This window comes from Lissotriton vulgaris, chromosome 11 (assembly GCF_964263255.1).
Source record: "Lissotriton vulgaris chromosome 11, aLisVul1.2, whole genome shotgun sequence".
Classification (NCBI taxonomy): Eukaryota; Metazoa; Chordata; class Amphibia; order Caudata; family Salamandridae; genus Lissotriton; species Lissotriton vulgaris.
The window spans coordinates 197,458,809-197,485,799 of record NC_141699.1 but is presented as its reverse complement, the minus strand read 5'-3'; the positions used below and the strand labels follow the sequence as shown (position 1 = coordinate 197,485,799).

At 46.7% G+C, this 26,991-nt stretch overlaps 1 protein-coding gene and 1 pseudogene across 2 annotated transcripts in view; one reads left to right on the top strand and one right to left on the bottom strand.

The window, feature by feature from the left end:
- Positions 1-26,991, bottom strand: part of ACACB (acetyl-CoA carboxylase beta) — a 1,895,698-nt gene that overhangs the window by 1,469,878 nt on the left and 398,829 nt on the right. For both annotated transcript variants that reach the window (XM_086943101.1, XM_086943102.1), the window contains exons 18-22: positions 20,558-20,704; positions 19,588-19,776; positions 15,787-15,887; positions 11,793-11,881; positions 11,577-11,701 (exon numbers count right to left, since the gene is read on the bottom strand). In XM_086943101.1, the coding sequence (XP_086799227.1) occupies positions 11,577-11,701; positions 11,793-11,881; positions 15,787-15,887; positions 19,588-19,776; positions 20,558-20,704 (651 nt within the window). The remainder of the gene's footprint in view (positions 1-11,576; positions 11,702-11,792; positions 11,882-15,786; positions 15,888-19,587; positions 19,777-20,557; positions 20,705-26,991) is intronic.
- On the top strand, positions 11,933-13,567 carry LOC147679518 (tubulin alpha chain pseudogene; annotated as a pseudogene).

The window sequence follows — 26,991 nt, the reverse complement described above, 5'->3', positions numbered from 1 at the left end:
CTCTTGGCCCTTCATGATCGCTGCTCGGTCCGGCCTTCTTGATGTTTGTGTGGACCAGTGCCTAATTTGTGCCAGTGCTTTCCGGTGCTTAGCACCGGCACTTATTTCTCAGGGCCGGGTCTACCCTCCACATGGGTCTTTCTGGTGAATGCCGTAAAATATTTAAAATTGGATGACTTATGAGGCACATTCCGCCTCTCTGGAGAGGGACGGTCCGAGGGCACACATGGAGCATTGCCTGCCCATGCTCCTGCCCAAGGCTGCTGATGGAACATAATATTCCCTGGTTGTAATGTAGTTCCTCCTGTTTTAAAAGCTGTGTAGTCCCCAAAGCAGACTGAGCCTTCCGGAACAGGCACCTTCCCCCCGCCTCTCGGCTTCCTGCCCCTGACGTCACTCTAATAGCGGCAAAAGGCGGGTATCTTCTTTTATAAAGGGAGCAGCATATCCCTTAAGAACATTTGAAAATAAATATTACAGTGGTTCCCGGCCTGCCTCTCTCCACTTTCTTCTGAATCGCAGACACACTTTTGGACTCAGAAACCCTGGTATAATCAAAGACTTTCAGTGCTCTCCGTTTTGTAGAAATTAGCTTTGTCTCTCTTTGGATCCAGGGGTCACCTGCCTGCGGGTAGCTATTCTCCTGTGGTTTCTCTCCCCGCGCACCAGTGTCAGCCTCAGCCCTGAAGCCGGTCTCGGGAGATTCCATGCAGGTAAGGAGACTGGCTTTCATGGTTTCTTTCACTTTCAGCAAAACTTGATTTGTGTTTGTGGACTAGAAGCCTGTCGTGTTTCTGATGTGCAGTGAGGGAAAGGAACGAGGTCTAGTCGTGGCATTGGTAAAGTTGTCAAAGACGGTGCAGGGAGGGGCAGTAATTGAAAGCGCTGCCCGAGAGCCGGTAAGTTTGTGCTTGAATTCAATCTGTTTACGCGTTAATAGTTCTAGGGAGTCCTTCTCCGTGGTTATTGTGTGTGTGAGTAAAAAGACAGGTGAGTGTGATAAACTGGCACTTTGAATTTTAAAGGCGACAAGAATTCAAAGTGACATATATTCACAATACGGGAAGTCACTTTAAAGCAGATTGGCTGACATATGTAAATATTTGCTTGTGTTTAAATTTCTCTGAACGCCACGTACATAGTGTCACCTTGTTGTAAGGTGCTTCACAGTAGAGGATGTTTAAAGCATAATTACCTTGAAAAACATCTCCTAAGAGGGCAGTATGAAAAAAAGAGTTCCCATTGGAGGGGCAAGTCAATTGTGATGGGTTGTGTAGCCGGGCTCACTCGCAGAATGTGACGAAGGGGCCTTGAGATTCCCATATCAGGGGCCTAACTTCCATTGGTGTAGCGGGCCAGAGGCGCGAGGGGCCACTGCACTTTAATGAAATTATGTATTTTAAAATTCGATGAGCAGCCAGAGGCCTGTGTCCTTCTTTGCACTAGGGCCCACAACACACTGGCTGCACTACTCTCCCGTATCTCACAATATGTCATTGGTCTTCGATTTCATGGGAGGCCCGCGTAGAATTGCCTTATCTTACCCCCGCCCCCTCTCCCCCCATTGCACTTGCATGTACGGGTGCAGGCTGAATTTGTGGTTGAACAGGAAGTTTTTCATTAGATTTATAAAGTGTAATGCTGCCATACTGGGCAGGTGGTGTTTGTGCTGGTTTTCACGTCGTAGTTGTGTTTCTTTACCATTCTATTCTGCCCTGCATTAACTGTGGGTGTCCTATGCTTTTGTTACTAGAGTAAAGCAAGTTTACTGTTTAGGTGCATTAGCAGAGGAGCTGCGTGTCGGTGCCATGTTTTGCTGCTGGACACGATTGAAGTGCATTGTGCTTAATGCTGGTCTTGCAAACTATTAAGCGCAGGGGTCTCAAGGATTTCTAGGGCCCGTCGGTGAAGCCCCATGGCAATGTTGCTTAATTTTCCTCATTCCTCTTTCTGCACCTCGCTCCACTTCTTTTCATATTTCGCGCTCTTGCAAGTGCTCCATTCTTCACGGTCCCTTTTCCAATCATCTCTCCCACTTATTTCTCCCTATTCTGCCCCTTTCTTGCTATTTCTGAGGCCAACACTGCCCCTTACTCAGTGAAATAAATATTCCTTTACTTGAACTTAATTTTTAATTCTGGAAGGTTAAATATGAACTTGTTTACAGTCCTCTCCCTGTATAACCTTTTTAACAAGTCTGTTCTGTCTTTATTTGCGTTACTAATCATTTATGGATAGATGAGACAGGTCAAAAACAGATTGGCGGGGGCGTGACCAAGATGGAGGCGGAGTAAGACGTGCGTCCTTGTCCCTCCGGCGCCGCCTGACATTTATCTTTGTATATCGCCCTACCTGGTGCCCATCCACGCTGAAGATGGTGTGGCCCTGTGCCCCAACATTGTCCTGATTCCAACGGAGCCCCTATTTTTGAGATTTGTGGGGGAGCCTCGTTGATTTGCGCAGCGCGGCCCGACAGAACCCTGGCCCGACGAGCCTCGTGGCAGGGAGAGTAGAGGCCTGTGCTCCGCGGAGCGGCTTGGCAGCTGAGTGTGGCTGCCCCTGTGGACCTGGTGCGGAGTGTGGCGCTGTGGCTGGGGCGGCGGAAGAGACGGGCAGCCACTGTTAAGCCCGGAGCTGCGCTGGTCACCGTGCGGCGCTGAGGCCTGTCCGGGAGAAGCTGGTGTTCTCGGAGGCCGCTCGGACGCCCGCTTAGGCGGCGGTCGAGACCCCTGCTAGGCAGGCGTTTGCTCCCGTGCCGCGGCGACCCAGGTGGAGGTTGCCTAATCTTGACAGCCCGCATCGGTGAGAGATGAGGAGTGGAGGGATGGCTGCCTGGAGGCCCGGGACTCGGTCCGCAGGCCGGAGCGGGGCCCACGCGGGTGGTGCTAGCGTTGGGGCCCGACTCTGGTGACGTGTGCGGCCTCCCCCCGATCCCGGCTGCTCTCTGGGCTGGGTTGCAGTGGACTTTGCTGGCTGGCCGGGGCCTGATGACCTGGGAGTCCCGCGGCGCTTAGTATCGGCCCGGGCATCGGCGGGCGGCACAGCAGGAGGCTTTCTCTCCTACCGGCTGGAGTGCTCCTTGGGGCCAGGGGGTGAACTTGTGATATCTCTTCTGGGCACGGTGCTCTCGGGGCTGGTGTGAGACCTCATATCGGCCCGTATATCGGCGGGTGGTGCTTTTCTACATTCACCATCCCTCCATCTGCCGGGGAGCCCATGGATCTCGGGGGTTTCCAGCAGTGTCCAACTGGAGCTTTGGGTACAGCGGAGGGGGGACAACAACAGAACATCTCCGGAGGTGCCCGTAAGGAGGTCCAGGGATGGTGAGGAGGAGTGGCCGGGAGTCTGGAGGACGCCTGACTGAGTTGTAGCCTCTGTGGGGCACGTGGGGCCTAGAAACGGCCTGGGACCTGGTGTGGGGAGCCCCACCACTCTGCTTGCTGGTCTACTGTGGGGTGCTGCCCATGGGTGCCATGGACTAGGGGGTGACGTTGCCTCCTGGACAGAAGAGACGTGCGCAGTCTGTGCTGGCCCTTGCGCCAGGGGCGGTCTGGTGTGATTAGTGGTGCTGGGGAGCCCAAGGGCTGTTCTGCAGTGGCGCTGCTGAGACGCGGCGGTCATTAGACGGAGGAGGGAATGCCTGCGGGGTCTTCCAGCTGTGACCCGGGCCTGGGCCACCCGGTGGGGAGTGGGTGCTGCTGGGCCCTGTTTGCGCCCTGCTGGGCTGTGTGCGGCGCCAAGATGTCAGCCACCAGGGGTAAGAAGGATAAGCCCCTGATAGACGCGCTACAGAAAGCGCCAGGTCGGACTGCCCCGCAGTCAGATGGCCAATCGTCGCAGCCTGGGGATGTGGACGCGCCGGCGACTAAGGCCTTTATGCTGGAGCTCTTTGCGGCCATTAAGGAGGACATCTTAGAACTCCTTTCTTAACTCTCCTCTGACGTGCGGGAGATGCGGCGAGATGTAGACGCTATTGGGGAGCGGGTGGCGACCCTGGAGGAACATGACCTGGGCACTGCCGATGAGGTTCATCAGCTTCAGCAGGACATTCTCTGCCTTACGGAACAAAATCTGGACCTGCAGGCACACATCGAGGAATTTGAAAACCGCTCCCGGAGAAACAATATCAGAATTTGTGCATTCCCGTGGAAGGGGACAGTTTGCGGGAGTATGTGGAGGCGCTGTTCCGACAAATCCTTGATGAGGGGGATGAGCTGGGCATCCAACTGGATCGTGTACATCCTGTTGGCCTGCCGAGAGGTGCTAAAGCTCCCCCACCAGACATCCTGGTGTGTGTACATGACTTTCAGATCAAGGAACGGATTCTCCGTAGAGTGCGAGACCTCAATCCGGTGCAGTTTCATGGGCATCAACCTGATCTCTTTCAGGACCTGGCGGCCTCCACTCTTGTCAAGCGCCGGAGCATCCGGCCTATTACGGCCCATATGCGGGAACAGGGCATCCCCTACTCGTGGGGGCATCTGTTTCGCATCAGCTTTAAGTTCAAGGGCAAGCTTCTACAGATCCGCTCGCTGGAGGTAGCTTACGAGGTGCTAGGATTGGAGAGGTCTGCGGCCCACGCCGAAGCAACAGGGTCACCTTCTCGGCGGTGCAGACGCTCCTCTGAGTGGCAGAGAGTTGGAAGATCGCCTCCACCGATGAAGCCTGACCTATCTGCGAGCCTTTTAGAGAGGGCTGGCGGCTGTCTCCTCGGTGGCGCTGATGACCGACAATGAGAGTGCCGGAGGTGGGACTAGGAGGGGAGGTGAGACTGAGCATTCCACTCTTCTTTTCGTCCTTGTGAAGTGGAGGTGTCCTGTATCAGGGCTGGACGAGGTTCTGGGATGGCGCCACGTATTCCCTACAGATTGATTCCTCTGTCAGACTTTGGTCAGCTTGAAAGACTTTTGACATTTCTCTTTGATTCTGTGGTTCAGTATTTTTGTGGGGGTTTTGGGGGTTGGTTTTGGGACTGGGGTGGGTTTTGGGACTGGGGTTGTTTTTGGGGCTCTGCATCAGTTCTCAGGGTAGTTAGGTGTAGGTCAGGCCTGCTGCTCGCTTCCTGCGCTCCCTTCAACGCTCCTGGCCACTGGATATTGTACTGGTATTTCCCTCCCTTTTAGGGGCTATGGGTAGAGATCTGAAAATCGTAAGCCTGAATGTTAGAGGCCTAAATAACCCTGTCAAGCGTGCGGCCATCCTTTCGTTGTTGGAGAATGCAGACGGGGATATATGCCTGTTGCAGGAGACTCATCGCCTTTCTAAGGATACTAGGAGGATGAAGGACAAGCGGTTCCCTGTGCAAATTTGGTCTGCGGGTCCAGCGAAGAAACATGGGGTAGCTATTCTCTTTAGTGCGCGGGCGCATTGCAAGATCCTATCCCAAGTGGTTGACATCAGAGGGCGGTTTGTGGCTGTCCGGGTGCAGTGGGGGACACAAACTTGACAGTGAAGTCACTGTATGCGCCCAACGAACGCCAAGAGCCCTTCCTGAAGGCAGCACTCTCCGAGGATCTGAAAATAGTAATGGATGTGGAGCTGGATAGATCTGAGTTGAGGTCACATCAGGCGGGGGCCATATCGCAGGGGGTAAGGCAATGATTGCTAGAAGGTGGGCTACATGATGTGTGGCGGGTCCAGCATCCCCTTGATCGAGACTACACTTATTATTCCTCGGCCCATAAAACGTATGCGCGTTTAGACCATTTCTTGGCTACGTCCTCTCTTTTGGCCCATCTGTCAGCAGCTACTACCACCCCGCGCTCCCTGTCGGACCATGCACTTATTTCAGTCATGCTTACCTGTCGTGGTCAGCGCCCGCCGTCGTCTGGCTGGCGTCTCCGAGATTCTCTCCTTCATTCGGAGTCTGCAGTCACTCGAATCAGGGATGCTATCACCCAGTATTTCGCTAACAATGATCAGGAAGGCGTGTCCCTAGCTTCGGTGTGGGCAGCTCTCAAGCTGGTAGTCCGGGGGGAGTTTATTGCGCTGTCTGCGACATATGCACGGGTGCGTAGGGAGAAGCGCGTGGAGTTAGAGAAGGAGGTGGGTGACATGGAAGCGATACATAAGAGGATGGGGGCCCCGCGCGTAAGGAGGGAATTGGAGACAAAGACGCATGCTGAAGCACCTTGATCTAGATAGAGCGGAGCACGCCCTTCTGCGCTTGGGGCACAAATTCTATCTTAGCGGGGACAAGGGGGGCCGGATGTTGGCGCACAGGTTGAGAGCGCGAGCGCAGCAATCGTCCATCCAATCCATTAGGGACTCTCTAGCAGTGGAGCATACCACGGACTCCCTTATCGTAGACTTCGTCCGGCAGTTCTATCAGACCTTATATCAGGGGGAGGCATCGGACTCTGAGCGGGTGGCAGCTTATTTGGCATCCTGCACCGTTACACCTCTTAATAGGGCATCGGCGGCTGCTCTGGATGCCGTGATACATCTTGAGGAGGTCATATCCGCGATCGCGCGACTGAAACTGGCCAAATCCCCGGGGTCGGATGGCTTCTCGGACATCTTTTATAAAACCTATGGCGTGGACCTGGCTCCCTTTTTAACGCGCCTTTTCAACTCCTTATTGGAGGTGAGGGAGGTGACCCCTTACATGTCAGAGATGGCCATTACAGTCATCCCCGAGCCCGGGAAGGATCCTTGGAATGTGGATCGTATCTCCCGATCTCGCTCCTCAACATTGATGCTAAGCTCTTTGCCAGTATCCTAGCGGCACAACTTAGCCCGTTGATGGACGGCGTAAAAGACCCTGACCAGGTGGGCTTTATTCCAACGCGGCAAGGGGGATAACACTAAAAGGCTCCTACACCTCACGGATCTGGTTCACCGTTCACGCACACAGGCCTTCTTCTTATCTATAGATGCGGAGAAGGCCTTTGACCGCGCAGACTGGAAGTATCTGTTTGCGGTATTAAAGTCATCCGGTCTAGGGGATAACTTTGTGCGGTGGGTCGGCTGCCTGTATGCGGCTCCAAAAGCGGCAGTGCGGGTGAATGGGTGCCGATCGGCCCTCTTCCCTATTACCAGAGGGACAAGGCAGGGGTGCCCCTTGTCCCTGTTGCTTTTTGCGCTCTATATGGAGCCTTTTGCTCAGCGGGAAAGGTCCAACGGGGGTATTGCGGGGATCCGGTTCGGCGCAGACACGTACAAAATTAGCTTGCAGCTGATAATGTGATCCTCTCGCTCACGCAGCCCCACTCCTCATTGCGGCACCTGTCAGCAGAGCTTCTCAAATTTGGCAAGGTAGTGGGGTTTAAAGTTAATTTCTCCAAATGGCAGATCCTTAATGTATCCGTCCCCACTGCTGAGGTGCAGGATCTACAACAGGATTTTGCTTATCAGTGGATACATTTCGATATTATGTACCTGGGAATCCGTCTTACCCCATCTATAGCACAAACGGCTCCTCTTGATTACAAGCTGCTGGTGGATCAGACGGCCAAATCACTGTCAGATTGTGCCATCTTAGTTTGCCCTGGTATGGTAGACTGGCAGCAATTCAAATGACAGTGTATCTTTTTCAGATGCTCAAATTGACCCTTCCACCGGGTGCCCTCCGGAAGCTGCAGGGGCTCATTAATAAGTTTCTATGGAGCAATCAGAGGCCACGGCTTGCCTTATCATTCGTCACGGCTCCTAAGTCCAGCGGTGGGATGGGTTTCCCCTTGCTGAAGGCATATTTTCAGGCGGCATGCTTGAGGTTTGTCCTTGAGTGGAATAGACCTTGGTCCAGTAAGTATTGGAATTTCATGGATCAAACGGTAGCGGGGTGTAATATTTGGCGCAAATTGTGGCTTCCCCGTAAGCACAGGGCTTGGGGTCTTTACTCCTCCCTGGTGATGTCATCGACACTGAAGGCTTGGGATCAATTGGCACGGCACAAGGATTTCTTTTTTGTACTCAAAAGCGGTAGCTTTGTACTTGCATTGGCTGCTTATTACGGCATAACATCTTCCAATGCGGGTCGCCCTCCGGGGTGTAGGCCAGAATGCTGTGCCTATTGCTTCTGGACTGCGCTCTGCCGGCCAGCGGATGTAGGCAGCTGAACTGTGTTCTGAGTTGTTGTGCTGCGCAATAAAAATGATTGATTCTAAAACAGATTTGAATTGTATTATTCCTGTATCTATATATATATTTTTAGGTATTTTACAAAAGGGAAAATGCAGGTTTTGGATGATTTCCTCAGGTTTTTTTTCTCTCTCTCTATTTTTATTTACCTTAAAATTAAAATCCCAACTATGCCTGCAAAATATTGCCCATAAGAGCACAACCACTGTGTTTAATAAGTCAGAATACATTAAAATAGCCTGAATTGTATCACTTTTATGAGTGAAATGGTATGTAGTTGTGTTGGAACTGTCACTGGCAGCGCTGGCATGAGCAATGTGTGGTGCAAGCTGTCGTGATCTCCCGAAAAGGGCCCTGGCATTTTCTTTTTACAAATTAAGCACTGGAGTGGAGCAACTGGAGTAAGTGGGTGGAGCAATTGGTGAAGTGGGTGAAGCCAAGGGAAGCGGGTTTGAGCACCTGCACTTCATATTTTACAAATTAAGCACTGTGGACCCTTGTCGCCGCCATCTAGGTTGTTGCTCTCTCCAGCCAGGGGGTGAGGCCCTCCCGTCACGGTTTCCTTCCGGTGGTTCCAGACCCAGCAATTGACAGGCCTCAGAGAGGGAGGGTATCTGCTGGACCTTGCAACCCCAGTGAATAATAAGCCTCAAAGGATGGCCCCAAGAGAATGCAATATCTTGTTTGCGGAGATATGTACTAACTGGGCAGAACTCCCTTCGTTTTTGTAGTGTGAGGGAGGGCAGGTCTTGATGTAGCATCAGGGTTTGGTGTCTAAACGTGACAGGATGCACTGTCCGTGCTTTGCACAGTATTTCCTCTTTGTTTTGGAAACTGTGCACACAGACTTAAATGTCTGCTTGGGGGGCCTTGTCGGAGTGAGGCGGGCCTACTCTGTGTGCTCTATCCAGTTTAAGTTCTATACAGAGAGAGTTACCCAGCACATGACTGAAGAGATCCCTCACGAAGCCAAAGATGTGTCCTCCCTCTGTTTTGGTTGCAACTTCTTGTATCCTAATGTTGTTCCTGCGGGACCGGTTCTCGAGATCTTCCAGGTGGGACTGCAGATCTATATGTTGGTCTTGGAGATGGAGGACCTCCTGCTGTAGGGCCTCCTCCTCCATGTCTCAACTGTCCCCTTTATCTTCCAAGGCAGCAACTCTTTCCCCAAGAGCGTCCACATCTCTTCTGGTCTCTTTGATCTCTTGCATGAGGTCTTTCTCGACTGTCTAGGGGTCCTCTCAAAGGGTTGTGAAGAGCGACTCCAAGAATGCACGTGTCACTGGTTCTTCTGTTGGGCTTTCGGTCTTTCGGTCTGTGTGCAGGCGTCTCCCCAGACGAGGGGCCATCCGCTGTGCCACTGCCGGTAGGTCGCATGAGCATGTATTTAAGAGATCGGTCCTTCTTTACTTAACTGGTGGACATAGATCTGATCCTTATGGTTGCTTTGCTCTCTGCTCCAGGGAACCAAGCTCCCAGGCTAGTCCTCTTTGGCTGAAACCTTCAATATGTGCTAGGTCAAGGCCTCTGGGCGGCATCGCATTTGCGCGAGGACACCGAGCCTCCAGACGCCTTCCACTCGATGCACTGGACACCGTGGTGCCAGTCCGCACTCCAGGGCCGGTGGGGCTCACCTCCGCGCACTATTTATTCTGCTCTGACCTCTAGCTCTATCCCAGGTCTCGGGGTGAGGCCACCAGGTTTCAATTTTGCCCCAGCCCCTCGGGGCACCGCTGCCAGTCCCTGTCAGAGTCCCGCCACTTCCCAACAATGTGGTATCACCAGCTAGCTGGTCTTTATTGAGGTAGGGGCCGATGCAAGGCCTGCGCTCCCCTCCAAATGTCCCTGACCGTACGTCGGCCCCTAGTCCCCGGAGGTGACCCTAGGGCCACTGCCCCTCTTGAGTCCTCGGCACGTCTCTGGCCTCACAGTCGTGGGGGGGTGCTACTGCCGTCTTGATCATGCATTAGCCACTAGCGGTGAACACTGTTCTTCACAACACGCTAGCAGGGGGGGTGTATGCGGAGCCTTAGTTCTCTTCGGTAGGGCATGCGATCTCCCGCTTCTAAGGTGCTGTTCCTGCTGCGACCGCTGCGGCTATCGCAGGGTAGGGGTGCACGCTGGCCTCGCTCTCGTGTACCTCCTTTCGTCTGCCCGTCTGTGTCCCGAGGCCCAGCTACGGGCGTGTCTCGGCCTGTTGGCTGCAACCAGGGGAGGGGCCCCTTCCTTGGGGAGCCACTCGCTGTTGGGTCCGCAGCTGAAAAGGCAGCGCCACCGTCTTTCTCCCGCTCCTACCTCCTTCCCCACCAGCACAGCAGGGACTAAACACAATGGAGTATGTCCCCTTGACCTCCAGAATCCATGCGACAATGCTCCTCCCCTCAGGGGCGGGAGGGGAGGGATGGGGGGAGTTTGGGGTCAGGCGCAGGACTGGGACTCCAGTGTTGGATGCCAACTCCGGTTGGTTTCAAGAAATGCTAGGCCGCGAGGCTATGGATGTCCATGGGTGCCCCGCCCCACCCCAGGTCTCGGCGAGGTCCAGCAGTACCTCCGCTCTCAGCCCCGTCCTCGCTGCCACTCAACTCCGCTTGTTCACTCCACTCTACGTCGGCTTCCGGGATACTTCTCTGAGGAGAATACATAGCCCGTTCTGCCAACGGCAGGGCTGGACACCGACCCATTGCCTCGGCCACCACTTTCTCTTGGCCATGTCGCGGTCGCCCTTTGCTTCGGTTCTGGGTGCTCGCGGAGGAGCCGAGCATCTCCGTCTCTGCCAGAATCACCTGGACCCAGATTACAGGTGCTCCACGCTCTTAACGGTGTGTGGGTTTGGCTTGGATGTTGCTGTGGCCACGCCCCTTCCAGTTTTAATTTTAGACAATCTGTTGTAAGTAGCAAAACCAAGAGACAACAGAGGGGAAATGGTTGAGATAGTGGGGGCATCTATTTATTTGAAGAGAGGTCCTACAGATAAGGAATACAAGCAAAACCACTCAGAGGCTGTATGATATTAGAGGTCTTAGCTACTAACGATAATTTGAAGGTGGCTTAGAAACAGCCACCACCTTTACAGTAACCAAATAGGCATTACTTTGCAGACTTTTGTTCTGTTCTATCTCTCCTGCTAAATTGATGATCTCAGTACCTGATGACCAGGATTTGTATCCAGTCTTAGGAACTCAAAGCAAAAAAAAATGATCTGAACAAATCATTTTATATCTTTGTCCTTGTAATGTTTAATACAGTTATTTAAAAGAACCTGTTTGGAAAGTACGGTCCAGTCCAGTCCCAATAATGCATTTCCACCCCCACTCTGATTATATTGTAGGGTTTGAAATATCACTGGACCACACACACTGTACAACTTAAATAGAAAACCATGTTCAAGGCCCCCATGGTACTAAAAATATGTTTGCTATGAAGCTGTTTGCAGCTCTTTAGAGCTGTATCTGCAATGTATGAGAAATAAATACATCAATATACTATTTACTTACAATTAACCTTGTGACAAGCAGATTTTTCTTTGCCACCTGAGCATGGGAGAATATACACTCTAACACTGGTGTCATGTCCGGCTTATACTGTTCCCGCAGATTTATTACACACTTGTCATAGTGAGCTAAGGGATATATAAACAGAAAAGATGTGTTACTGATCTATGTTTAAATTAAGACATGCATTCAAATCACAGGACTGTGGTGTAAAGTTACCTTGCTGAAACTGGGTTTCCACTTGCAAATATCTCCTCAGCAAGTCCAGTACAGCTGATTTCATGTAGCCCCGAATCCCACTACGATATCTAGGAGCAAGAGCAAGTTAACACAGACATCTTTAGACTCAGTAAGTCTTAATGTCCTTCAGGTAAGTGGCACCAAAAGTGTTTCTATATAAATATGCTATCCCAAACTAACCCAAAGAGGACCTTTAACGCAACAAATATTCCCACACACTTCTTTCAACTAATACCTTTCACAAATGTGCTCTATGTTTAAAACATTATAATTTAAGCATTCACTCCCATAATGGCAAGCATAACATGAAACAGCACAATATTCTGCCACGTGAATAACGGATCCCAATAACCATTTTGTACAATACAAATGTTTCCAGAAAATAATATAATTTAAGATAAAATAGTATAATTGTGTTTCCGAAATTGTGAGGTCAGAAAATACTTTGTACTTTGAAAACTGATAATTAGACAAATCAAAGGTAGTAGCAACACCTTCTTCAGCGAGACGGGGGCCGGGAAGCACGTGCCACGAGCCGTCTTTGTAGACCTGGAGCCCAGTGTCATTGATGAAGTTCGGACCGGGACTTACCGCCAGCTCTTCCACCCAGAGCAGCTTATAAGTGGGAAGGAAGATGCTGCCAATAATTATGCCCGTGGACATTACACTATCGGCAAGGAGATCATTGATCAAGTGCTGGACAGAATGCGAAAACTGGCTGACCAGTGTACCGGCCTTCAAGGATTCCTGGTCTTTCATAGCTTTGGAGGAGGTACTGGCTCTGGCTTCACATCTCTGCTGATGGAGCGGCTTTCTGTCGATTATGGCAAGAAGTCAAAGCTTGAATTTGCTATCTACCCAGCTCCCCAAGTGTCCACTGCTGTGGTCGAACCCTACAACTCCATCCTGACAACTCATACCACCCTGGAGCATTCGGACTGTGCCTTCATGGTGGACAACGAAGCCATCTATGATATCTGCCGCAGGAACCTGGACATTGAGCGTCCAACATATACCAACCTCAACCGCTTGATAAGTCAGATTGTTTCATTCATCACAGCTTCCCTTCGTTTCGATGGTGCGCTCAATGTTGACCTCACAGAGTTCCAGACCAACTTGGTGCCCTATCCCCGTATCCACTTCCCCCTGGCCACCTATGCCCCAGTCATCTCTGCAGAAAAAGCATACCATGAGCAGCTTTCAGTTGCTGAGATCACCAATGCTTGCTTTGAGCCAGCAAACCAGATGGTGAAATGTGACCCACGCCACGGTAAGTACATGGCTTGCTGCCTGTTATACCGTGGTGATGTGGTGCCCAAAGATGTCAACGCTGCGATTGCAGCAATAAAGACCAAGCGCAGTATTCAGTTTGTGGACTGGTGCCCAACTGGCTTTAAAGTTGGTATTAACTACCAGCCTCCCACTGTGGTGCCTGGTGGGGATCTGGCCAAGGTGCAGCGTGCTGTGTGCATGTTGAGCAACACCACAGCCATCGCCGAGGCATGGGCTCGCTTGGACCACAAGTTTGACCTGATGTATGCAAAGCGTGCCTTTGTCCACTGGTATGTGGGTGAGGGGATGGAGGAAGGTGAGTTCTCGGAGGCCCGGGAGGACATGGCTGCCCTGGAGAAGGATTATGAAGAGGTGGGATTAGACTCTTATGAGGGCGAAGAAGATGAAGGTGAAGAGTATTAAGCAAAAGTGATTTTATTGTGTGGTAGATGGACAATTTTCTTTGCAGTCCTTTCATCATGAAATTAAAGTCTTTTTTTTCACAAAAAAAAAATGCAAAAAGATAAAGGTTTTTGCACATGTATGGGATTTACAATTACAGACACCAGTCACAGAATAAGGTTATGTTTCAAAAAACAATGTGCACCTATGCTGGCAGAAAACATGCCATCATTGTTGGGGGCTGAAAAGGCCTTTCTTTACACACAATGGGCAAGGCCAAATGCAGTGCACACCCAAACATACCCCGAGCGTTTGTGGGTATTTCCTAATAATTTTCCAACCCTGGCAGGTAATCCATTGCTATTATAGCAAGGAGTGGGTGGACAAATATTAAACCTGAAAATGTACATATCTGCTGATTTAGCTGTGCAGGTTTACAACCTTTTGCAATATACGCTTAAGTAAATTGTTATGAGGACTTCCATGAGTTCGTCTGGATCATTTTGGACTAAGTGCAGTGGTGCGACACTGTCAATTCTGATTCATAGGTGCCTTAAGAGCTCAGATTCTGAAGAATCCATAACTGGCATTAGGAAAGGGGTTTAAACTCCAATCACCTATGCAGCTCTTCAGAATTTCTGATCAGTGTATGGCTCTAGGTGGGCTTGCTCTACCAATGCAAATTACCAATTTAAAAAAATGTTAATAGAAACAGGAGCAATTTATTTATTATTTGGAGGCTGTGTTTCCTATGAAAAAAGTGTGAGTTTCCTTTGTAGCAATTGGTTGTGTTTCAACTAATGCTCCATCTATTTCATACTGAAAGTTGGAGAACCCCATTTGCTCTAAACGTACTTCCCATCTCCCTTCGTACTCCCCTTTCTGTCTGTACCAATCAGCTGCAGGTCCTTTGACTCAACTAAAACAGCTCTTCTTTACATCCAGATTCCTCACTTCTGCTTGTCCCAATAATCATGCTTCAATTTTGGTTCTAATCCTTTTCCGGCTGCATTTGACGATGGGAATGACTATGCTGCTTGGCACTCTTCAATTTGTGAATACCCTGATGTGGTTCCACTCCTTATTGTCACTTAAAATATCATCTGCTTCTTGGCTCAAAACACATGCCCACCTCTTGACAAGAGCAATTCCTGTTTGACATATTTTCAATTTGCTAATAAATCACAAATAACTGTCTTCAGTCCAAGTTTCTTTTAGTAAATCCTACAAAAACTTTTATTCTCTTATATATCATGAACTACTTTGGTTCTTCTTACTGATCTTCACTTTTCCTCATCTGCTTTCATGGACACTGTTTCAGCCAATCCCTATATTGCTCACCCAGTAATATTCAGCAACTGAATCTACCTCAAATTCATCCTTTTGTTTCCTTTCTATGTATTCACAAAACCTCCCCTCACCCTCTCCTTCTGATGCCAATTAACTCTTTCAACACTCTTTTCTTCCTTCTTAGACTCTGATGCCCATCCAGCCTCAATCACCTGCTCCAGCTGTAGCCACCCTTCTCTCTCCCACTCTTTTCTGTCAACTAGGCCACACACCTACATTATACTACAACAATACCTATGCATCATGTGTGCATGCATTTATGGTTTAACTGAAACTTACCTTGCTCATCTCTTGCATGGCCCTCCACCTGAAAGACCAGCTTAACCATATCGCTCAGCTCAGACTCAGTACTCTGTCTCTGGTTTAATGCTTATACAATGCCTGCACTTACATACTTGCATTCTTCCTCTCTTTTTAATTGAACTCAGTGCTATGAGGCCTTCAGGCCCACATGTTATTTATAAATCCTCAATCACTCATTCACTGAACTTATGGTCTTTGCCCCATCTTGTGTGTCCTCTTATTATGATATATTTCTCTGCATGTCTCCAAAATGGAATTGTGTCCCTCACAATATCTGCTTTTCACTAAGTCTGTCCTTCCACCAGAAACAGAACACATATCTTGTTTCATTAAATAACTATTTCATAATCCCATACATATTTGTCTCCGGATATTTTTGTATTATTTTAAAAGATCTTGTAACTTTATGGCAGGAAATCTTGAATCTTTGAAAATGTGGTAACAATTACGGAAAAATGTCGTATGCTGAATGGATGTGTTTTCTTGTGATTTTACTTTGGAATCAGTAAATTGTCAATAGTCCTTCCATATTCTCAGATTATAACAGTTTATACCTACTAAATTGGAAGTGACAATCCTAACAGGAAATACATTATTATCTGTATGATCCACACAGATTGAAACATAGAAGACTGTTCACGTTCACCTCTGGACCAGCTGCACAATACTCTGAGTATTCAGGAAGAACACTTCTCGATCTGCCTTTCTCTGCAGAGTGGCTGCATGACTGTCCAAAATATTAGCAATCTAAACAAACAAAAAATAAGACAATGAGCTGAATCTTTGTTTTGCAGTATTATATCGCAGAACTCCCTCAGTGTTCCATTGCTACCAACTAATGAGAGAGTGTGCCAGTTGTCTTAAGAGAGGCAGCCAAAAGATGACAAGTTGAGGTACCATATTTATTTCACTAACCATGAAACTCTAACACAACCGAAAATCACGAGTTGAAACGTCAACGTAATACTTTACCTGTGCTAAATAAAACCTTCAGTATGAAAATATATTAAGCAATTTATCTTAGCCAATATAAAACTGAACAATTAGCAATTTTTCATTTTTGAGCTTCATGTGACAACTCATTTCTGCCATTTGAACTTTTCAAGCAATCACAGTAGAAACCAGAACAAATCGTGTCCTTTATATGAAAATTAGCTTCTTTCTCTGTATCCAAATCATATCCCATTTCAGATTATTTAAACTGCACATTATTACTGTCATATGTACCTCAGCAGCAGAGTAACGAAGGAGGGTCTGTTGGTGATGGATAAATGATAGGTAATACCTCTCTCCTGGTAGCGAAGTAAGTCACAAACATTTTAATGAAGCACTAAAGATGTACCACACAAAGGGTCGTAGATGTAGCAAAATGTGAGAACTGAATCTAAGGCAGTGAATATCTAGACATAGGGTATACTAACAAACCACAACAAATTACTAGGTCACGAAAATGCATGAAGTAAAGCATTATATATATATATTTGTAAATGTGAGTCACACTGCAGTCAATAGGCTAGGCTGGTGTTTCCAAACAATAAAAGCAATAAAATTGGAAACTATAAGCAAAGGAGAGATGGGGTACAGTGCCTCAAAGAAGCATTTCTGAGCAAAAATCTTACATTAAGTAACCCAGGTGCAAAAAAAGGAAAAAAAGAGTTGCCTGAGCCGAACAGCGATCACACGGACAGCAGGGCACGGCACTTGTTCAAGCACCCATATTAGGAAAAGCTACTAAAAAGTGATCGATACCCATATGAAAATGTGTCCAAAAAAAAGCCTGCAGCAGCGGAAGGGTAAAGTTAGTTAATAAAATGGCACACCCTCATTAACAAACGCTGATGTTCAACCTTGGCAATTGTAGTTGCTTCAGTTGCTACCCTCAATTCCGCACAGAAAGTTAGAAACATAGTTTAAATCTCCCTTACAGACAAGAAACAGAGAGAGTCTGGGCCACTTTGCAGCAAAGGGGCATGGATGGACTAGTTGCCCCACACTGCGTTTGGCCTGACACATGGAGGGTCTGTGGCAGTGTAAACCACATTAGAATCACCCGCTGAGCAGGATGCCAGTCTGCATCCAAAGGGTGAAAAGTGTTAGGCAAATCAAAAAATGCCTTTTAAATGGAAAGTGTGTATAAAAACTATAACTACACTACAGCACTGAGAGGTCTTTGATGATGGCAGCCCTTAAACAAACTATAACTGTTTTATCTTGTGCATGGCAGTAACTTACTGCGGTTTCAAGCTGTGCTAACCAATGATACTTTTCCCCCATTTACTGCTAGAGATGAAATGTGTGACCAGTAGGATGCACGCACTGCTCTGCAGCAGATCTAATATAGATGTTGAGCTATCTTGCTGGCTTAGAAGTGGAAAAGTTTACAGAGGTATTCAAGATCCCACACATACTGTTTTATGGAAAACAATGGATTAGAGGATATTAAAATTGAAAACAAATCATAAAACATAATATCCTGGAATACTATGGGAGTGGTAATTGTCATCAAAATTTACAGGCGCAACAATACTATTAGTCAAAAATAGTAAATACATTTGAAATGTATTACAGACTTAAAGCAGTCTAAAAGCCAGTTATGAGTGTTTATAAGTAGTATGCAAAACACTACTCCTTTAACGAGGAACTAAAAGAAACCATCACTAATAGGAAATTGTGAACCGTTTAATGTTTTAAAAAAGCGACCAATACCAAATTAAAGTCTCTTCACATGCAACTAGCAACATGCCTGGACACCCACAAACTGGGTAAGAGGTGAAAAAAGAAGTTACAGAGGATCTATGGAGGACAGTAGTCGTGGGCCTCATTTTGTGTTTCCATTTCATGAATGCACTACAGTTAAAACAAGGGTAGCCAATGGTAATGTTTATTACTGTTTTAAGTCTAACCAAAAGCTTGATGTGGAGCCTACTTTAGACAACAAAAATGTGATAGGTGAAATGCTTGAATTAGTCTCAGTCACTGGCAATTACTGCCAGAATCCAATCAATGATTTTGTCCCACCGTGCTACCTCAAACAGGAGCCAGCATAACTAGATAAAACGCCTCCAATTTAACACTTTAGATCCGAAAGACTATCAGACTCTTTCAAAAGGCAAACTTGTTGAGTAAAGAATAAGGGCCCTGAAACTAATAAGCATAGAACTGGCCTGCAAGGTGATTATGTGCTATGGGATTAAACGTGGAGTGTAAAGATTAAGGGCCCTGAAACTATCAAGCATAGAACTGGTCTGCGAGGTGATTATGTGCTATGGGATTAAACGTGGAGTGTAAAGATTAAGGGCCCTGAAACTATCAAGCATAGAACTGGTCTGCGAGGTGATTATGTGCTATGGGATTAAACGTGGAGTGTAAAGAATAAGGGCCCTGAAACTATCAAGCATAGAACTGGTCTGCGAGGTGATTATGTGCTATGGGATTAAACGTGGAGTGTAAAGATTAAGGGCCCTGAAACTATCAAGCATAGAACTGGTCTGCGAGGTGATTATGTGCTATGGGATTAAACGTGGAGTGTAAAGATTAAGGGCCCTGAAACTATCAAGCATAGAACTGGTCTGCGAGGTGATTATGTGCTATGGGATTAAACGTGGAGTGTAAAGATTAAGGGCCCTGAAACTATCAAGCATAGAACTGGTCTGCGAGGTGATTATGTGCTATGGGATTAAACGTGGAGTGTAAAGATTAAGGGCCCTGAAACTATCAAGCATGGAACTGGTCTGCGAGGTGATTATGTGCTATGGGATTTCAGTACAGCAACCCACCGTGATATGCAATATTATGATTTCATTTGGTCAAGATGCAGTCAAATCAAGAACAGAAAATCGACATCAATATGATATGAACATAGTGATACTATACTTTCCATGGCAGTGACAGCCAGCATCAGATTTGCCTATAGAAAACTATTGCAATTGCTGATCCGAATGTTGCTAATTCGGAATACTAAGGGGTAGTTTAGTCTATAATAATAATGATAATCGCCATTTGTAAAGCGCACAATCACCCGTAAGGGTCTCTAGGCGCTGGGGGCCGTCGGGAAGATTAAGCAAGCTATTGCCCAGAGTCACACGGTGCTGGGCTAATCTGCTGCTGGAGCCGGTGGATCGAACCGTGATTGCATTCTTACATTAAGTGCAGAATATTACAGGACGGAATTATTCTACTTTTACATGATCTTCAATCATAGCTCTACTCCAAATACTTCATCTTAGGCTTGATAGAACAGGGTTGACTAATCAGTTAAATATGATACTGTAATTGATGATGAACTCTAGTGGTTGAATGGCTACTTGAGGTCTGTTCAAAACAGGGCTTTTATTTTATATGTTTATGAACAAACTTGTGTCATAAATAATGCCAATATTTAGAAATTGTATACATGTTAACTATATGTACTACACATATTGTAAACTAGCACCAAAAAGATACTTGCCTTTTGACTGGGGAACTGGCAAAGCACAGAGGTGATATTGCTTGCATACTGCGCCATCACTTTTCGGATTGCCTTCTCGACTGGCGCTGGGATTCTACCTGAAACACTGGTCATGATCTCCTGTAGCTCCAAAAGAGGCAATGATGGGTCTCTGAGAGTTTTCATCAGAGTGGACACCCACTCTTTAAGCTGAAGTTAATTAAAATATATCATTATAACGACATCCATATTGGAGGTATTGCAAAAACATTAAAGGTGTTAATACATTTTCTGGACTTTCTTTACAGATTATAAGTTTATAACCTTGCTTTATTTTGGCATGTCTGAGTATACCCTTTAATTTCAGCTGGTTTATCAAGTTTCACCCTAATAAACACGTTTTTTGGCAGACTTATAAAACATGCCCTTTTAACGCCAATCAGGGATTTATGTTCCCTCCTGTGAAGTGATGTGTCAAGACTAAGTAAGACAGACAAAAATGCAAGGCCAAGTAGATTCATTGAGTAGTACAGTTCTTTTCGTATAAAAAAAATCTGAAACAGTGGGGAAGAAACCAACAACTTATTTTAAAGGCAACTGAAGACTTTGAAAATGTTCTGTACCTTGGAACAATCATAGGTCATCATCGTTGGGTCACCATTCATTTGAAGAGTGATGTCATATAACTGTGCGGACAACTGCAGGCTGATACTATTACTATTGCCCCACAGGCTATACTCCATCACTCAAAGTACATTAAAAAGGCTAGGCGAGCCCAAGAAAATAACCAGACAACAAAAGGCAAAGAACTAATCCTCATAAAAAATAAAAAAAACAGTTGGCATCACAAAGCTGATTAGAGGAAAAACCGAGCCAGTGACAGTTCGGTTTAAAATGACAGCTTATTTAGGTACATCATACACAAAGGAAGTTTATTAGTATCTTAAGGCAAACCATAACTAAGAGGTAAAAACAATACGAAGTCCATTACCTTAGAGGTGAAATATGGCTCTGGCAAGCAGTATCCATTCATGATATTGTTCAAATTATCTATCACGCTGTGAAATACTTGGTGTAGTTTTTCACCAACATTTGGCAAGGTCTGTTGGGGAGGAAGGCTTCCTGTGTGCAACTGTGCCTAATAAAACAGAAAAGAAGTACCAAGGTTTGACACACCAAAATGTGGCAATAAATGCACATTTTGTAGAAAAACACATTCAAATAAAGACGTGGGATGTGCTACAAACATTATGCCCCCTCTGCTTTCAGCGAGAACTGAAAATTATTTTCTAGACATGAAATTTTACACATGCAGAGAATCAAAACTATTGAATGTCTAGCTGCCCCATGGACGGCCACAGTGAAACAACCCACCAGAAATCACTTTCACTTCCTTATAGAACACGTTATGATAAACTGAAATACCTATTAAAACCCTGCCCTGACGATCACTCCCAAAACAACAAGGTTCAGACCAGCAAGACAACCTTAGGTGCTTCCAGTGATATCTTTGAGGACCTGCTTCAGGTGGCCAGTACCCAGCTGTGACGACTACTGTCTAGGTACTGGAGTCCTCTGACAATTTAAGAGCCAAACTGGTTCTAAGGTTAGTGATGGGCCTACCTAACAAAACGTGAGCCAGTTCTAAAAATGTATCCTTATTCATGTAGGAGCCTCGAATTCAAAATCTACTGCCCACTAAAGTTTGGCGAATTGTGAGATACCTACTTTTATTTACCTACTTATTTGATGTATTGATACAGCGAAGTACTCCTTGCGAGGCAACAGAGCACCTTTCATAGATTACATTGAAAATACCCATAAAAATAGTTAACAAGCGATTCAAAGAGAGAAAGGGAATGTAAGCTCAGAATAGAAGGGTGCAACGGATCCAAAGAGGCAAAGGATTAGTCTCGAAAATGTTTTTGAACAAAATGAGTTCTTATGGTTGATCTTTAACTCTCCTATACAATGGTGCACATGCTGTGGGTATGGAGGCCGACTACCTTCTGGAACTTTTCGGGCAGAGAAAATAGATGTACAGTCACTCTATGGACACAGAGAGGGTAGGGATGATACTAGGCTCACTAATCTTAATACCTGAATGTAGCAAGTAGCTCCTCGACCCCAAGTTCCTTCGTGCTCCCCCTGGGCATGTGGATTGGGGTCACCTTTGGGTAGTGTCCTGCGCTAGAGATGCCATCATGGCGTCCCTTCCAGTCTTTTGGGCCAACAACTCGCTTCCTTGGGATCAGATCTCTCCTTGCAGGCACAATCCAATTTATTATGCAGACAAATAGGCAGCTTTTCCCTCTCCTTAATCTCACTCAGCATGGAGAGTCTAGAGGCTTCCCAAACTTAGGTCTAGTCTGGAAAAAGAATGTCACAGACAAAGGTACTACTAATGGTCTTAGGCCCACATGCATCAAGCAATAGGAGCAAGATGGCGTCTGGCTAGACGGCTAGAGGAGAACGCTCCGATGCCGACCGGTTTGCTCTGAGGAATATGGATTAGACACAACGCAGATGGCAGAAACTGCACGCTGATTTTCAACAGAGACAAAAGATGTTTTCCAGCGCTACCTGAATGGGGATCGGAGATGCTCTGGAGTCGATCACTGCAGCAGTGACAGCAGTGACAGCGGCTGTGGCGGCAATAGCTGAGGTGCAACCCTCATGGCGCTTTCGGCAGCCTAGCGGAGGAGGCGGAATCAGTGGAGCCAGCGGAGCGCATTGGAAGGAGCAAGGCGTTTTCGAAAGCGGTAGCAGCCTGCGGCGAAGGAGAGATAGCGGAGCTCAGAAGAGCAGAGCACCGGCTGAAACGCCACAGAGCCGGCAGCCGAGACGAAGACAGCGGAGGTGGTGCAACCGCCAGCGGCAGAGGCAGAGGCATGCACGGCTACATTGCTGCTTGGGTCTTCATACCACCGTATTAAAGGACTGCAAGGCTGACTCTGGTGTACCTGGTAAGACAGAAGCGGCGCATGGGGCTAGAGGGGGTGCGAGAAATACTCCAGCATTGATAATTCGAACAGGCAGGGCTGCGGGCTCAGTGAGCACAGTACGAAGACACACACTACGCTGGTGCCTGAATCTGAGCCTGATTTGGAGCCTGCCAGGTACAAAACGGCAGAAAGGCTGGCAGAAACAGTGTAACCATCAGTATAACCAACAATACCATCTTAATTTGGCAACAGAGGCAGACGCAGAAGTATCAGAGGTGGCAGCAGCTACTAAGGGGGTTAAAATGGCACCAAAAACTACTCGAGGAGGGAAAGCAAAAGTACCTGAAGGGGGTGAGAAACAAGCTTTAGGGCAAGTCGTGAAAAATAAAGGGGGAGACAAGGATCGACAAGCCCAAGCTTACAGCGCTATGAATGAGGAAGGAGCAGCTGCCTGTAGCAAAGCGAGAACCAGGAAACAGGCTGCAATAAATGCTACACAGCCATCTGGTCAATCAAAAGGTATAACAGGATATTTTACCCCTTCTAACATAGCTAATACAGCTAATACAGCCAAAGAGAACACTGCCAATACCTCTGAGCTACCTAGCACCCCCCTAGCAGAGACTCAGTGGAGCAACATCATGGACCTCAATGACATTATGGACAGTACAGAGGAAAACACACGTCCCAATGAAGAAACAACAGCGGCAATAAGTAGGGATACAATCAAGGGGACTCCAGAGACAATAACTACCTTAGCGCAACAACCTGGACTATTGGTACAGAAAATAATTGCAAATAGCGGCCAGAGCGGGCTAGAGGATAACCTAGATCCAGTGGATATTTTTTTTTCAGTAACAGATGGGTCAGATGCATCTGAGCATACATGCTCAGGCTTGGAAGAAAATGGTGGGATAAATACCGACTCAAGTTTGTCTTTAAGTTTGGAAGGGGGAAGCGGATTCTCACCAAAGGGGAAAAGTCAAGAACCAAGTCAAGAACCAAGGAAAAAAAAGGCTGTCCCGGTGACAAAGAAGTACACAGTCACAAGTGAAAGCAGGCAGCAGCCGTAGACGAATAAGTGTGGCAAGTACTGAAACGGAAGCAGCTTTAAATTGGGATTACTCAGATACACAGCAGATTTATAATGAAATTGAGACTGAGAAGGAGGATCCTAAAGCTGGGGGGGCACACGGACAGACACAATCAGCGGACCCCACTCTTCAGCTAATATTAAACTCAATCAAACAATTGCAGGATGCTACAAAAGCAGAGGGAAAAAAAAAACGCTTAGCAACTAAACATTTGCAAGGAGTTATAAAGAAGGTGGCCAAGATCTGCACAGCCACAAATACGAGGATGACACATCTGGAAGATCGAACGGGCATGATGGAGGATCAACAAGCCAAAGACTCGACTAGACTGATGGGATATGAAAAACAGATGGTGGATGCCCAGTGGAAGCTGGAGGACTTAGAGAATCGTCAGAGACGAAACAATCTCAGAATTCTGGGTATAGAAGAAGGGGTAGAAGGCGGGGATATTAGGGCGTACGCCCTGAGAATGTTCAAAGGAGCCTTCCCGGAACTGAATCATTGGGATTGGGACAGGGAAGTTCAAAGAGTGCACAGGTTCCCAATTACCTTAAAAAAGAAAGGGCCCTCCACTACAGAGGGGGTACCAAGACCAAGAGCCATGTTAGTATACTTCGGCAACTTTTTGCTGAGGGAAGAGGTGTATGAAAAAGCTCGCCCCAACGCTAAACGTACGTTTGAGAGTCAATTCTTTTTCTCTACCCCAGATTACTGTCATAGCACAGTCGAAAGGAGGTAGAGACTGAGAGAATTATTGGATCCATGCCATAAGATGGGCCTGCAGGCCTATTTAATGAACCCGGCAAAACTAAAGATAATCCACAAGAACTCTACCAAGGTCTTTTTTTCTGAAATCCAAGCAAAAGAATATATGGACATGATTCGTACCAGTGGTGAAACCAGCAGAGAAGCCAGTGACAAACTTTGAAGATTTCAGCGGCGATGCTTTCATTAATTAACACCCTTGCTTAGCAAGAGACAAGTTGGTCTAAGAGGGGTTTAGCCTTGTCTAATATATACAAGAGATAGTATATGAAAGAGAGAGGGCAAGAATTGCAAATTTTGATTGGGGATAATATGAGGACAAAGGAATGAAATGACGAGACTAATGGTAAATTCACGGGTGATTTGGTTAAAGGGGTTGTGAAGGAGAAATCAAAGTGAAGTAACTAATCCAGGTGATTTAATGTAATTATAAAGGTCGGCAAAGGGGAGTCGATAGCCAGACTCCATCACAGAGGCCAGCGGCCTGCTTGCTCTAACAGGTGGGGGGGAGGGGGTAAGGGGGAGGGGAGAGGGGAAAGGGGGGGGAAACAAAAAAAACATCACATCAAGACAAGATAGAACAAGGGGAGGATCATTTTTTGAAAGATGAGAGAGATGAAGAAAAACTGTATGCTGAATTGAGGATAAAACAAGAATATCAGTGCGGATAGGTACATTGAATATATGTGGATTGAATGACGGAAGGAAGCGAAGGAAGGTGAGGGAGTATCTAAAAACAATCCATGTTGATTTGCTCTGTCTACAGGAGACCCATATAGAGGTGGCCCAGAAGGGATTATTGGGGCAGCTAGGCTTTCAACTGCTTGCTTGCACAACACAAGGGACAAGGACACGAGGGGTGGCTGTATTAGCACGGCAAGGTATGGTGAATGTTAAAAGGCAAAAAGTAGATTCATATGGGCGTTGGGTGCTGATGGAATGTCAGGTGAAGGGATTTAATTTTACTTCATGTTCGGTGTACGCCCCGACAGTTGATGATCCTGAAATGCTTAACTTGATGAATACACAATTGGCTAACTGGACCCAACCTCTGGTGGTATGTGGAGATCTTAACATTAATGGTTTGAACGGTTTATAGAAGAATGATCCCAAACATTTTGTGGGGAGGAAAAAGAGAAGTCATATGGCTTTGATAAGGCTAATGGAAGATAATGGCTTAATAGACATATGGGAACAACAGCATAATGTCGGTGGGGGTAGTACGTATTTTTCTGCACCTCACAAAATATTAGCAAGACTAGACTATTTTTTGGTATCCCCTACAATAGCTACTATGGGCAAAGTGAGCAAGCTCCCCCGGATTATGTCGGATCATAATCTGCTGATTTTAGACATTGCAATCTCAACACAAAATAAACAAACCTCAAATTGGACTTTTGAGAGGGCCTTGCTAGAAGATGCTAAGTATATTGACTCTATGAGAGGATGGTTGAAAGGATTTTTTGAGGTTAATAGAGGAACAGCTTCCCCAGCTATAGTCTGGGATACAATGAAAGCAGGCATAAGGGGAGAGGCACTTAGCTACTCAGTTAGACGAAACAAGGCAGAAAGGGAGGAGATGGCAGGGAGAATAAGAACGGTGGCGAATATTGAGGAAGAACTTGGTGTAGCTAGAAGGTCTAAACAAGACATTATTGTAATATCACAGAGATTAGCAGTGGCTAAAGCAGCTGTGGGGGAGATATTCGCATCTAAAGCAGCAGGAAAATACCTGGCCTGGAGGAAGGAACAGTATGAATACAGCGAACAGATCGGCCGCATATTAGCCACGCGAACAAGACAGGCGGCTACAAAGGGAGATATTGCAGAGGTAATGCTTCAAGATGGTAGCATGGTAACAGCACCAAGGGATATATGTGCCAGGTTTCAAGAATTTTATCAGATACTTTATAATCCTGGTCAAGGGGGTGAGAAGTATGAGATAGAGGAGTTTCTCGAAGGAGCAAATTTAGAAAAACTGGATGCTGCTGATAAAGGGGTTTTGGAAACAATGTTTAATCGAGGGGAAATGCATAGAGCAATTTTGGATCTTCCAGCAGGGAAAGCTGTTGGTCCGGATTCTATACCACTAGAATTCTATAAAACCTTTTTGCCTGAAATAGAAGGGGATTTTTTTAATTTAATAATTAATATTCAAAAAGGAACCCCCCCCCCCAGAGTCTTGGAGTGAAGCAATCATGATCGTGTTTATTAAAAAAAATAAACCTTCAACCAATCCTGGGTCATAAAGACCAATTAGTTTAATGAATAGCGATGTGAAAATCTATTCGAAAATCATGGCAAATAGATTAGGGAGGGTAATAGGTAAGATAGTATCCCCCAGACAGCATGGGTTCATCCCTGGGAGAGGCACTACAGAGCATATCAGGAGAGTATTAACCCTGTTTGATGGAACGGCAGCCTCACGAGACCCTATGTCACTAATATTATTAGATGCAGAAAAAGCATTTGATAGGGTCTCGTGGGGATTCCTCTGGGCAGTGCTAGAGAAGGTAAACCTTGGGAATGGTTTTATAAAAGCTGTAAGGGCACTATATATTAATCCAAGAATAAAACTTAGAATTATGGGTGAAATGAGCAATGCGATAATGATCGGGCGG